This window comes from Amphimedon queenslandica, unplaced genomic scaffold (genome assembly GCF_000090795.2).
Source record: "Amphimedon queenslandica unplaced genomic scaffold, v1.1 AMPQUscaffold_13298, whole genome shotgun sequence".
NCBI lineage: Eukaryota > Metazoa > Porifera > Demospongiae > Haplosclerida > Niphatidae > Amphimedon > Amphimedon queenslandica.
In genome coordinates, this window is record NW_003546466.1 from 73,511 (window position 1) to 86,942 (window position 13,432).

Sequence of the window (13,432 nt, forward strand, 5' to 3'; positions counted from 1 at the left end):
AGCAGCACTACAAAGCTGAGAGTCAACTTCACTAGAAAAACCAGGACTGGCTTTGGCATAGTGTGTATAATCACGCAGTGTGCGTTGTGATGGTAGACAAATGCATTTAGATTGTCTAAGTGTTTCATATGCAGACTGTGATTGCTGTCTCAAGAATATGCAGAAGCGAATCATGAGAGGATGCCATCTCATTCCCCTTGAATCCCTTGTCATTACAGCATCCATTTGCTGCTGCCAAAATAATCTCTGAAAGTAAGTTGATGATTGGCTCTTAAGAAATGATGCACCATCAGTTAGCATAATATGCTTAAAGTCATTGTGCATATCAGAACTCAAGGATATACCTTGAGCATCAATTGCTGCTGTTAACTTCTCTTTGACCCTATCTCTCTGTCTCTTCACCATTCTTAGTTCATCATGCAGTAACTTCATCCTCGCCTTCATCTCCTCCTTGGACAACAGGTCATATCTGTAGCTACTGCTAACAGAGGATTTATTGGAGTGGCTATTTCCCTTTCTAAAGCGGTTTTGACGGGATAGCAATGCTGATCTGTATTTGGAGCATGAAGCACATCGCTTGTTTTTGTTCACAATAATATAGCAGCATTTATCAAAGATGCAATTCTTTCCTATGTGGTATGTGCACATAGTGAATGTATTAAAATATTTATATAAAGTTTAATTCTTACCAATTGCAGCATTCTTTTGTTGATGTAGTTCATCATCAGTTATAACATCTTGAAATTGTGTCACCTCATTGCCACAACAGAGGTTGCAGTCATCAATGACATTGAGAATGTCATATAAATACTGAACATTTGTAATGTGTGGCACTGAGAGACTCTTCAGGGTATTACAGCAAGTAATATCGTACCCATTGCAGTGAACACTCCACTCCAAAGAACAGCTTATGGATACAAGAAATAATGCCTTATTGATGAATTTGCTTAATGTGACTGAGTTATATGATGAGTTGTAATGTTCCACCCAACCAAAAGAATTAAGATCAGCTCTAGCTAATCGAGACTGCAGCTGACTTATTGAATTAAAGGACGACATAGTGAATGCAGAGATTGGGATGGCCACTGTCCATTGCCGTTGCTCCTTGGAATGATGTTTTTTAACAGAAAAGGTATTCTTTCTTGGCATGTTTTTGATAATTATCTAAAAAAATTATTTTAACTTAAAATTCTGCACTGACGAATCTTCATGCCGGCTGCAGTGCAGATGATATCATTGTTACTATGGTGCATGCAGCAGCTTAGCATGCCAATGGTAGTCAAACAATTATGCAATGTACAGCTTTATATCCATGCTTGTTTACCGTATTTCTATCGGTTCTTTATCAATAAATCTGGTAGATAAGAGACCACAAGTTTGAATGCCTTTGCAGCTTTGATTGCAGCTGGTACTTGTGCGGCTTGTCCCGTTACTACAGCATCACGTGATCATATTATCGATGGTGATTGAATGTATCACTATACTCTTGCTATTATCTTTAATGTTTACTGTAGTCAATTGCTTTGCATGAATTTAAATGCTAACCCCCCAATTCCATGCACACAATATCAACCTATCATCACTCAAAAGGAGAAACCTCTGCTTGTTTTGTAAAAGCTGTAACAGGTACGACAGTGGACTGTTCGCAGAAACAGTATTTTAGATATTACTCCTCTGACATAGCAAATCAGTAAATGAAACTATGACAGTTCCATGCACAATGATTGTGGCAACATTTCCAATGATCTTGTTAGTCTATTTTTACCCGTGTAATGGAGCAACAGGTACAAAAAGTTTTGAAAATTTGCAAGTAACAGAAATTTGAACAATATCACAGTATATTTGCAAAGTAACAATGGTATTATTATTTTTTTCATTATAGTCATGTTACACAAACACTAAAGTATTGAAATATTATTAAAATAACAAAAAATCAACATTGGTTTAAATACAGTCTTCCTTTGAATGTCGTCGATGAGTAGCCATTTTTCGACCACACCCACCAAAATCCAATCACGGACCCTGTGTCAGCCGGTTTGTACTGGTTTGAATGGATCACGTGAGCTAGTTTCCAATCCCGGTTACGTAGTCTATAATATCTATGGTACAATTAATGATATTTATTCAAGAAAAGAAACATGTTCACGTTCTTTGGCTTGAGTCTGTTCCTTTTCAGGGATACTAGCTCACCCGCCTTGCTAAACAGTCTTTCAGAAGGTACTGAAGTTGCCAATAGACTGAGATACTTTCTTGCTAGTGGAGCTAGCTGAGGAAAAACTTGACTGTTCTCTTTCCACCAGTTAAGTGGGTCTTCTGTCCTTTGTAATACTGGAGTTTTAAAATACTTATCTACCTCTGAGAAGGCAGTCACCCCAGGATGCATGTTAGATTGAGAAGAGACCTGTTCATCAAAAAACCTCCATACAGAATCAGCTGTGTCCTGGGCCACTTCATTGGTTGTAGCTGTGGCTGTTGTTTGACTAGTTGCTTCTCTGGATCTCATCATCTGTGTTATCTCAGCTGTCAAATGTCGAGCTATTTGATCACCTGCTCTCTGATCAGAGAATCCAATTTTTTTGAAGCGTGGATCAAGCAGTGTTGCTGAAGCAATTAGAACATTGGCTTCCATATTGAGAAATCTTCCTGACATCTGAGAACATAATGCTTCACTAATCTTGTTGTTACTGTTGCTGCTGCATCGTTGTAAACCTTTTGCCAGAGGTATTATTTTGGAACTGGAGACATATTTGTCAGCAGACATCTCTCGAGTTACAGCTTCAAATGGTCTGAGGATATCCACCATCTCTGAGAGCTCTGAGTTTTTCTCAGTGGGAATGAGAAGGTCATTCCTATCCATCATACAAAGGGTAGTCCTTATAGCCTCCTCCTGCTCCAAATATCGCTCTAGCATATAAAAGACTGAATTCCATCGAGTTTCAATATCCTGAATCAGTTTATGTTGTGGAATATTAAGCCGAGATTGCATTACAGTCAATTTATCCATTGCTTTTGTGCTACGACGAAAAAAGGTAACAATATTCTTTACACTTTGAATTAGTGATTGTGCTTCTGGAACTGAGCTCAACGAGTTACTAACAATTAAATTGAGAGTATGAGCAAAGCATGAGAGATGATTCCATGCATTTGCTCTCACAGCTCCCTTGATGTTGGTAGCATTGTCAGTGACAGTGCAATGAACTTTGGAACTAATATTCCATTTGTCAGTGATAGTCATTAACTCTGATGCAAGATTTTCTATAGTATGTGCTTGATCCACATGAGTTGTCTCCAGCACATAGGACTCTATTTCCCAGCTTTGTGAAATGAAGTGGCAAGTGACAGTGAGGTAACCCATTGTCTGATTTGATGTCCACAAGTCAGTGGTCAGAGTACAATGTTCAATGGACATGAGTTTCTCCTGCAGCTCTGCTACCTTTTCCTCATATAGCTGTGGAAGGTGGTCACGCATGAGAGTACGACGACTTGGAGGCTGATATCTCTGATCATTGACTTTCAAGAATCGAATAAAACCTTCATCTTCAACAACGGACGCTGGTTGAAAGTCAGCTACTAGCATATTGACTAGTGCTCTATCAATTGAAGTCTTTAGACTTCCAGACAATGATGACTTCTGTTGCTTGGCAAATGGAAATGCTTAATTGCTTGAGTTTGTTATAAACCAAGCACTGGGCCAGCTCTTTTATACTAGCAGCTGTTAGTTACATGCAAGGAGCATTGAGGTTGGCTTGCAAAAGCAAGTAATAGTCAACAGCAGTATAGTTGCTATACTTGCTAGCTGTTGCAAGCTACTTGACAGCTTAGGCTTGCTAGATAAGTTTACACAAGGATTATTACTAATAATTTATAATATTTATTAATAATTATTTATTAACCACAGTTTATTAATTTAAAATTGGTTAGTTAACTGTTATAAAGGGGCGTGGTCAAGAGATCGATTATTCCAGCATTAAAATTTCGATAATGATGCAGATCGATACCGTAAAATATCGTTTATATCGATAAAAAATCGATACATCGCCCATCACTAATCGAGTCTAGACTTTGGTGTTAAGCTAGCCAACCCTTGAACGGTTCAAGGGTTGGCTAGCTTTCGAGCTTCAATAGCTTGCAGGCTCTGCTATGGCACATAAAAGTAAGTCTTGTCATGTTACTTTTCATCAGTGTACTGTATGCATAGATCAACCAAATAAAAGAGCTGCTCACTGCGCTGCATCAGTAGGTGATTCACTGTATGTATGGGCTGGCAATCAAGATGGTTTACCTGAAGTACATGATAATGAAAAGAAGAGAAGGATCACTAGTAATATACAGCACTTTACTCCTTCAACTGGTCAATGGATCACTAGAAGCACTACTGGCGCTCCTCCATTAGGAGTCATTGGATACTGCTGTACTGCAATAAATGATCAATTGTATTATTTTGGGGGATGGTGTGGCCATGACGACTGCTATCACAACAGTATTACACAACTGGATATCATTAGTCTTCAATGGAGAGAATTAGAACCAACTGATGCAACTAGACCAGTTATGAGGAGATATAATGGTGGAATGATATCATTTGAACATGATGGGGAACACCATTTACTAATGATAGGAGGAAAAGGATCTAAACCAGCTGTGCAACTACCTCATTATAAATATATTATATTACCTAGTGGAAACTGGCATGCTAATGAGCACTCAATTTATCATGTATCATCAAGTAAATTTCTATTACTAGTTGAAATTATAATTAAATAATTTTTAATTTAGGAAAATGGAATAATCCTTCAATCATTGGTCAGTGTATACCACCTGCTAGTCACTTCATCATTGAAAAGATCAACAACACTAGAGCTGTTCTGTTTGGTGGAGTAGAGACTGATGATAAAGCTAAGGATACTGCTACTAACAATATTTATATATTAGAGATATCAATCAGCACTGTGGTATGTTAAATTAAGCAAACATATACACCCACTCTTACTCAAGCCACAGGGGAGGGTTGGGACTCAAATCCTCTTGCCTTCTAAAATTGTCTAGAAACTCATTTTTCAGTCAAAAGTTTTGTAATATCTCTTAAAGCGCAGACAGACAGAGACCATCTAGAAACAATTAGTGATACCACTATAGCCACATCATCCACTTGGCTAAAAATTTCACTGCAATGCTCTTTGTATGCAGTGTCAAATCATTCAAAACTACCGTAATTTGCCTTTTTTTGTTGTGGAAATATTTTTGTATGGTCCTAAAATGACGAAAATATTTCAATTGAAAATTTTTGAGCAACCAAAATTTGTGACCTAATTCATCAAAGAAAGACTAAGGTACAGCCTGATAAGTAGGTATCTTCTTACAGCTCTAACCTTGCTCTATCCACTGGTGCTTGCTGTACTTCAATCAGTTGCTTCACTACTGAGTTATAAAATAAAACGGTCCACCATGTGACAAAAGTAGCCATTTAATGTTTCCGTTTATTATCCATAAATTAATCATTGCTGCATCTCCAGTACTATCCGTATACTAGTAATGTCGGGGAACAGCCAGGTCAAGAATCTCTTATCTCAAGAATTATAAACAATACTATAGCGGCCTTGTTACCAGTAGGTAAAGGACAAGGTATATGCAAGAGAAGCTAAATTTTTAGACTGTAAAAATTTTCGTACACTATGAGAAGACGAAAATATTTCCACTTGAATTTTTCTGAAACGAAAAATTTTTGTACGAAAAAAAGGCAAATTATGGTATACTACAAATCCCCTCTTTATGATCCATACCAGCTGGCTGTTACATCTTTGTTAATGGGTATAGTTATTTTTATTTATTAGTTCTGGCAGTGTATAAAGAAACCTGAAGCAATAGACCAATGGCCAGTGGGTAGATACTGTCATGGAGGTGCTATTATTACAACTGGATCAGACTGTCCTATGTTAGTGATAAGTGGTGGGTTGAATAAGAATAATGATAAATTAGATGATTGTTGGATCTTTAACATCACTCAAGATTCCTGGATAAAAGTATGTACAGTGAGATACATGTAAATTATTAATTTATTTCTATTATACAGTTAAATGTACCTCACTCTGTTAGTAAGAAAAATGGTCATTCTCTCTCGGTGTTTATTATGAGTCCTCATTGTGTTTGGATTGTAACTGGTGGAGGATTTGTTGATAAGAGTTATAAATTTGTCACTCATCCTAATATTGCTATGTTAACTGAACTAGGTCAGTTTATGATATCAATAGATATAATGGGTTGGATCCAACCCTAAGCTTAGTAAGAAATGCCACAATAATAAATTGTTTTATCTCAGTAAAAAAAAAAATACAAGATCCAATGATTTTGATCATTATTTTGTCTCTTAGTTTGCAGTCATGCATGCATGCAAATCCTAATAACTTTAATTTATTGTATCTATTTATTAGTTCTTAGTAGTAAAGGAAAGTGGACAGTAGGTGATACATTAGATACCAATGGTATGAATAATGAAGAATACAAGAAGAAATATCAGCAGCAACTACAGAGAAGAAGGAAAGGAGATACAGCCAATATTGAGCAAACCATACAAGCTCTTATTCAGAGTCTTGAAGAGAAGGAAAAAAAATTGCAAGAAAAGGAGAGAGAAGCACAAGTTTGTTGTCAACAATTGGAGCAGAAAGAAAGGGAAGTAACTGAGAAAGATCAAGAAATAAGAAGATATTGTCATCACCTACAAGAGAAGGATAGAGAGGAGGCAGAGAGAGAGCAGAGATATCATAACCAGTTACAGGAGAAAGAGAAAGAAGAAGCCAAGAAAGAAAAGAGGCATCATCAGCAATTATTACATGAGAAGGTGAGAATTGAGGCACTGAAAAATGAAGAAATACAGCAATACTGTTATCAGTTACAAAAGAAAGAGCAAGAAATGCAAAAATATATTTATCAGTTGCAAGAGAAAGAAAAAAAGGAGGTACAGCAAGATCAAATAATACAAAGATGTTATCAGCAGTTACAAGAAAAGGCAGAAAAAGAGAAAGAAATGCAAAAATATTGTGAAAAATTGAAAAAGGAGGCAGAGAAGGAAAAAAGACATTGTCAACAGCTACAAGAAAAGGAGGCAATAAAAGAGAAAGAAATACAAAGATATCATCAAGAGTTACGAGAGAAGCTTGCAGAAAAGGAGGAAAAGATACAAATGTATCATTATCAACTGCAAGAAAAGGAGAGAGAAGTGCAAGAAAAGCAGAGGGTGTTTTTCCAGCAATTGGAGCAGAAGGAAAGAGAAGAAGCAGAGAAAAATCAAGAAATAAGAAGATATTGTCATCAGGAAGAGAAAGAGGAGAGATATCATAACCAGTTACAAGAGAAGGATAGTGAGCTACAGGAGAAGGATAGGGAGCTACAGAAGAAAGAGAGGGAGCTACAGAAGAAGGATAGGGAGCTACAGGAGAAGGCCAGAGAGGAGGCAGAGAGAGAGCAGAGATATCATAACAAGTTACAACAGAAGGAGAAAGAAGAAGCCGAGAAAGAAAAGTGGCATCATCAGCAGTTTTTACAAGAGAAGGTGAGAATTGAGGCACTGAAAAATGAAGAAATACATCAGTTACAAGAAAAAGTCAATTTATTACAAGAAAAGGAGAAAGAGAAGGCAGAAATTGAAAAAAAATACTACTGGCAGTTAAAAGAAAATGAAAGAAAAGATGAAGAAATACAAAGATACACTCAGTTATTACAAGAGAAGGAGCAAAAATATGATCAACATTTTCAAGAAAAGGCAAAAGAAATACAGCATTACTGTTATCAGCTATTAGGGAAAGAGCAAGAAATGCAAAAATACATTCATCAGTTGAAAGAGAAAGAAAGAAAGGAGACACAGCAAGATGAAGCAATACAAAGATATTGTCAGCAGTTACAAGCAAAGGATCAAGAGATACAAAAATATTGTGAAAAATTAAAAGAGGAAGCAGAGAAAGAAAAAAGACATCAAGAAAAGGAGGCAGTAAAGGAGAAAGAAATACAAAAATATTGTCAAGAGTTACGAGAGAAAGAAAAAAAGGAGGCAGAGAAAGAGCATCAGTTAATTGAGGAACAAAGGCTAAAAGATAAATATTTTCAACAGTTGCAGGAGAAAGAAAAGGAACTTGCAGAAAAGAAGCAAATGATACAAATGTATTGCCAACAGTTACAAGAAAAGGAGAGACATGTACTTTATGTAGATGAACTTAAAGGTGTACATGTTGCTGCAAAGAATTCATATCTTATTCATGGTGAATCTACCCAGTCAGTTAAGTGGGAGGAATATGGTATAAGGATAACAATACCACAAGGAGCAGTGCTACCCTCCGATACTGTTAAAATAACCATTGCTGCTCTTGTAGGAGGAGATTTTATATTCCCAGAAGACACTGAGCTTGTTAGTGCAGTATATGCTATAAGCCTCTCCAAGCCTTTCCTTGAGCCCGTGAAACTGGAGATACAGCACTGTGTCTCCATAGAAACATCTTCTCACTGTAATTACCTTAGTTTTTCTACTTCAACTAATAATCAGCCACCCTACCAGTTCAATACAGTAGATGGTGGGGAATTTTTTATTGGCAATAGATATGGTAGTATTAGCATTGCTACATTCTCTAAGTATTGTATTAAAACATATTCAGGAAGACGTTATCGGCCATATTCAATCCCAGGCACTTCATCATCACGTGCAAGATCACGTACTCTTTCTTCATCTTTATCATCACCTTTTGATGGACCATGTTCAACTTCTTCCCCTGTTTCACCATTATCTTTGCATTCTTCAAGTTCTTCATTTTCTTTTGATCTGCCAAACACACTTTTAACAAAAAATGAAATAGCTACTCAAGCAGGTATAAGCATGCATGCATGCATACTTTTTATCTTTAATTTATTTTAGATAAACCACCTATTAAGTGTTACCACAGTCAAGTGATGTATGAGATCAAGAGGCCAGGAAGGGAATGGTTGATGAGATTTCTTGTTTCTAAAGATCTTAATGCACTAATAGAGGTATTAATATCATCTTTCTGTTACTGCTACTTATTATTTTATTCATACATGCAGTATATTAGAAAAGCATTCAGAAATGTTGAAAAAAGTATTGAAGTATCTTTCCAGTTTAAAGATGATGATGGATTCATTGAGTTATGCTTTGATGATGAAAAATGTCCCAAAGGATGGTCAGTTAGACCTCATCAGGATCCTACAAGAGTAAGCACTTCATACTAATGTATTATATATTATAATTACTGTAGGTTAGGCAGATTGTTATTGATAAGTATGGGAGCATGTCTCCTCCTCGTTTTCCAGAATGCCTCATTACAATCACAGCCACACCTGGTGAAGGTGCAGTTAAGGAATTAAGTTATCCTGTCACATTGCAAGGAATAAAAAAATCTAATTTTGAGAAAATGAACATTGTATTAACAATGGGTTAGTGTTATTATTACATAAGTTAGTCTCTAAAGACTATATAGGTGACACCCAGCTGGCATCTGCAGGCACTATTGCTTCAAACACAGGGCCAATTTCTCTTGGTAATGTTTTCTGGTATAATCTCTTGCTTGATTTAATTCTGTTACTATAATTATAGATGATGAGGAGAGGAAATCAGCTGGAGAAGTTCTACGAGAAAACTTTGATACACTTTCTGACATCCTGGCAGCTCCAAATAATCTTTCGGCGATCATCATAAACTTATATGCAAAAAAGCTAATTTCTGATACTACTGCAACTGAGTGTATGAATGATGGTAGACCAGTACATGATAGATGTGCTTTATTACTGTTTGCTCTTAAAGCTACCATTGATGGGAAACCTCAGGCAATGATATCTTTAATTGAAGTATTGAAAAATAATGAAGCATTTAAAGAAATTGCTGATAAAATAGACTTGGAAGTATCATACCGCAATTATACAAACCCTTAGAGATTTAGTTTCAGCTTGATTAATAATGCTGTTTGTATTTTTCAATAGTTTTGTGGTTTTAATTTTTTAAATGTCTTTTTGAGTAAAAGGAAGTAAGTATTCATTCGGTGCATGATGCAAACAAGATGCATGGGTGTTAGCTACAAAGTGCAGTGTTTTTACTGTTTTACTTATTTTATTCTGAATTTGCACCATGTAGCTAAGATGCATGATTATATTTATTTATTTATTCTTAGATTAATACAGTATCAAAGCTATCAAAAAATTGGTAGTTTTATAATGACACTTGGAGTGATGAAGATTGCCTATCATTACTATCAGTTGTACAGTAATACTATTACTTTATCATGATTTTATGGGCAGACACTGAATTGAATTGAATCAAGAGCCCCTGATTTCAAATTTTTGAATGAACTTGAACGCCGGACTGAGCACGCCTACGCGGAAGCCTTCAGCCATATTTTATCTCATATTGATGTTGCTAAGTGACTTCCAACTTCTTGGGACCAACTACTCACATGAATACTCTTGATATTAAGCGGCGGAGAGGCGCAGGCTATGGTGTAAGCGAGGAGAAGCTATCTCGTAAGTCACGGTCCAGTGTTCTTCATTCTGTCATTATTATATATACTGTAGATCAACTGAATGGAAGAGCCACACACTGTGCTGTATCAGTAGGTGATTCACTGTATGTGTGGGGTGGTGATCAGGTTGATTTACCTAAAGTACATGATAGTGAAGAAAAGACAAGGATCACTAGTCATGTACAGCACTTTACCCATTCAAATGGCCAATGGGTCACTAGAGATACTACTGGTAGTCCTCCATTAGGAATCATTGCATATTGCTGTACTGCAATAAATGATCAATTGTATTATTTTGGGGGATATTGTAGCCATGACATCTGTTGTCATAACAATCTTACACAACTGGATACCGTTAGTTTTCAATGGACAGAATTAGAACCAACTGATGCAAATAGACCAGTTATGAGGAGAGGTGATGGTGGAATGATATCATTTGAACATGATGGAGTACACCATTTACTAATGATAGGAGGACTAGGATGTAAACCAGCTGTACAACTACCTCATTATAAATATATTAAGTTCGCTGGTGGAAGATGGCATACTAATGAGCACTCAATATATAATATATCATCAAGTAAAGTTATTCTTTCAAAACAATGTTAAATACTTTTATATTAGGAGAATGGACTAATCCTTCAATCATTGGTCAGTGTATACCACCTGCTTATGCCTTCATCATTGAAAAGATCAACAACACTAGAGCTGTTCTGTTTGGTGGAATGGAGACTGAAGATGATACTGCTCTGTTTGGTGGGCTAGAAACTGATGATGATCGAACCCTTGCTCGAAACAATATTTATATATTAGAGATATCAATCAGCACTGTGGTATGTTAAATTAAGTGTACTGAAAGTATATGTACACAAATTCACGCTGTCTATCATCTTGTATGTATTTTTATCAAAATGTTTTCCATGAAATTTTTATGAAAAACATTTTTGCATATCTTCAGAGGATTGCAAAAAATCCAAAGAATTAAAAACCCTAAAAAATTTGTGATGTATGGGTATGGTTATTTTTATTTCTAGTTCTGGCAGTGTATAAAGAGACCTAAAGCAATAGATCAATGGCCAGTGGGTAGATATTATCATGCAGGTGCTATTATTATGATTGGATTAGACTGTCCTATGCTAGTGATAAGTGGTGGGTGGGATAAGAATAATGACACATTAGATGATTGTTGGATCTTTAATGTCACTCAACATGTTTGGATAAAGGTATTATTATACTGTTACAGTGAGATATAATTAATTCAATCATTGATTTATTTCTATTAACAGTTAGATGCGCCTCACTCTGTTAGTAAGAGATGGGCTCATTCTCTCTCAGTGTTCAATGTGAGTCCTCATTGTGTCTGGATAATAACTGTTGGAGGATTTCTTGATAAGATTTGCACACTAGTCACTAATCCTAACATTGCAATGTTAACTGAACTAGGTCAGTGTATACATTTGCATTCCTATATAATGCATGGTACCTGCATATATTATATGGTTTTTATATCTGACAATTAGTTCTCAACAGTGATAGTGAGTGGACAGTAGGTGATACATTTGATACCAGTGGCATGACTAGCGAGTACTACAAGAAGAGGTATCAGCAGCAACTACAGTTAGGAAGAAGAATATGGTTGGAGGAGTATCAGAAACTAAAAAAAGGAGATACAACTGATACTGAGCAAACCATACAAGCTCTTATGATGTGTCTTGAAGAGAAGGAGAGAGAAGTAAAAGAAAAAGAAAAAGAATTACAAGAAAAGGAGAATGAAAAGGAGAGAGACGTAAAACTATTTCATTGGCAAATGGAGCAGAAGGAAGCAGAGAAAGATCAAGAAATAAGAAGATATTGTCAGCAGCTACAAGAGAAGGATAGAGAGGAGGCAGAGAGAGAGGAGAGACATCAAAACCAGTTACAAGAGAAAGATAGGGAGCTACAGGAGAAAGATAGGGAGCATCAGGTGGCACTGCAGGAGAAGAATAGGGAGCTACAGGAGAAGGATGAAAAGCTACATCAGTCTCAAGAGGCAGTTCGTAGGTACCAGCAACAAACACTTACTGATGATCACTGGGTTATTAATAAAGATGAGGTGACTTTGACAAAGGAGGAGTTAGGGAGAGGATCTTATGCTGTCGTTACAGTCGGTATCTTTAGAGGTTTAACAGTAGCTGTCAAATCACTTCATAATATCATCATCTCTGATTATAATCTAGGTATCTTCTCCAGGGAAATGAGTGTAGCATCACGAGTACGTCATCCTAACCTGGTCCAGTTTATTGGTGCAACTAAAGTAGGTAATCCTCTCATCTTGACCGAGCTGATGAGCACTAGTCTTAATCAGGAGCTTCACAGAAACCGATTAACCAATCAACAGATTCTGAGTATTGCTCAAGATGTAGCTTTAGGCCTCAACTACCTTCACCTGTTTAAGCCTCAGCCTATTATTCACAGAGATGTGAGCAGTCCTAATGTATTATTAAAGCCTTGCACTGGACCTGCTGGTTATGAAGCTAAAGTAGCAGATTATGGTACAGCTAAAGTAGTGCAAGAAGGTAGTAGTGGTACTGCTTTTCCAGGCAATGTTGCATATGCTGCACCAGAAGCTTGTGATCCTAATCAAAACAGTCCAGCAATGGATGTCTACAGTTACTCTGTTCTCCTTATGGAAATGAATTTACATTCTAAACCGGAAATGACAATTAAAGAAAGGGCACGACAATCTGGTAGTGTCTCCTGGTCTGATATGAAGTCTCTCATACAAAGAGGACTTAAAATTGATCCTAGAGCTCGTCCTACTATGGCTCAAGTAGTAGAGTCATTGAAAAGGATAAACTAAAATTGTATGTATGTTATAGCTTTAATGTAATCATTGTACTGCACCTTTTGCTGCTTCTTGTTGTTTTTTATAATTATTTCAC

The 13,432-nt window shown here is 36.5% G+C and overlaps 3 protein-coding genes and 1 long non-coding RNA gene across 4 annotated transcripts; 3 read left to right on the top strand and 1 right to left on the bottom strand.

Moving 5' to 3' along the window:
* Positions 1-2,110: 2,110 nt before the first annotated feature.
* Positions 2,111-3,754, bottom strand: LOC100641261 (zinc finger BED domain-containing protein 1-like). The gene has a single exon (XM_011406933.2). The coding sequence runs from the start codon at positions 3,575-3,577 to the stop codon at positions 2,111-2,113; it is 1,467 nt and encodes a 488-aa protein (XP_011405235.1). The 5' UTR covers positions 3,578-3,754.
* Positions 3,755-4,061: 307 nt separating this feature from the next.
* Positions 4,062-4,360, top strand: LOC109583543 (uncharacterized). The gene is made up of 2 exons (XR_002185573.1): positions 4,062-4,153; positions 4,199-4,360. It is a non-coding gene; the product is annotated as an uncharacterized LOC109583543 (long non-coding RNA).
* A 422-nt stretch (positions 4,361-4,782) lies between these two features.
* LOC105313471 (uncharacterized) lies at positions 4,783-10,052 on the top strand. The gene is made up of 9 exons (XM_019998940.1): positions 4,783-4,952; positions 5,832-6,020; positions 6,071-6,227; positions 6,429-8,849; positions 8,897-9,009; positions 9,064-9,210; positions 9,255-9,432; positions 9,477-9,536; positions 9,593-10,052. The coding sequence occupies exons 2-9, from the start codon at positions 5,931-5,933 to the stop codon at positions 9,925-9,927; spliced, it is 3,501 nt and encodes a 1,166-aa protein (XP_019854499.1). The 5' UTR covers positions 4,783-4,952; positions 5,832-5,930; the 3' UTR covers positions 9,928-10,052.
* Positions 10,053-10,401: 349 nt separating this feature from the next.
* On the top strand, positions 10,402-13,350 carry LOC105313472 (uncharacterized). The gene is made up of 6 exons (XM_011406935.2): positions 10,402-10,512; positions 10,564-11,091; positions 11,136-11,344; positions 11,546-11,734; positions 11,798-11,954; positions 12,032-13,350. The coding sequence occupies exons 1-6, from the start codon at positions 10,446-10,448 to the stop codon at positions 13,348-13,350; spliced, it is 2,469 nt and encodes an 822-aa protein (XP_011405237.2). The 5' UTR covers positions 10,402-10,445.
* Positions 13,351-13,432: the final 82 nt, after the last annotated feature.

Excerpts from the sequence above, each read along its gene's own strand:
- LOC100641261 (XM_011406933.2), bottom strand. The coding sequence starts at position 3,577 with ATGCTAGTAGCTGACTTTCAACCAGCGTCCGTTGTTGAAGATGAAGGT.
- LOC105313471 (XM_019998940.1), top strand. The coding sequence starts at position 5,931 with ATGTTAGTGATAAGTGGTGGGTTGAATAAGAATAATGATAAATTAGAT. Across the intron at positions 6,021-6,070 it reads CTCAAGATTCCTGGATAAAA|TTAAATGTACCTCACTCTGT; the intron begins GTATGTACAGTG and ends TCTATTATACAG. Across the intron at positions 9,537-9,592 it reads CACAGGGCCAATTTCTCTTG|ATGATGAGGAGAGGAAATCA; the intron begins GTAATGTTTTCT and ends CTATAATTATAG.
- LOC105313472 (XM_011406935.2), top strand. The coding sequence starts at position 10,446 with ATGAATACTCTTGATATTAAGCGGCGGAGAGGCGCAGGCTATGGTGTA. Across the intron at positions 11,092-11,135 it reads AATATATAATATATCATCAA|GAGAATGGACTAATCCTTCA; the intron begins GTAAAGTTATTC and ends CTTTTATATTAG. Across the intron at positions 11,955-12,031 it reads TGCAATGTTAACTGAACTAG|TTCTCAACAGTGATAGTGAG; the intron begins GTCAGTGTATAC and ends TCTGACAATTAG.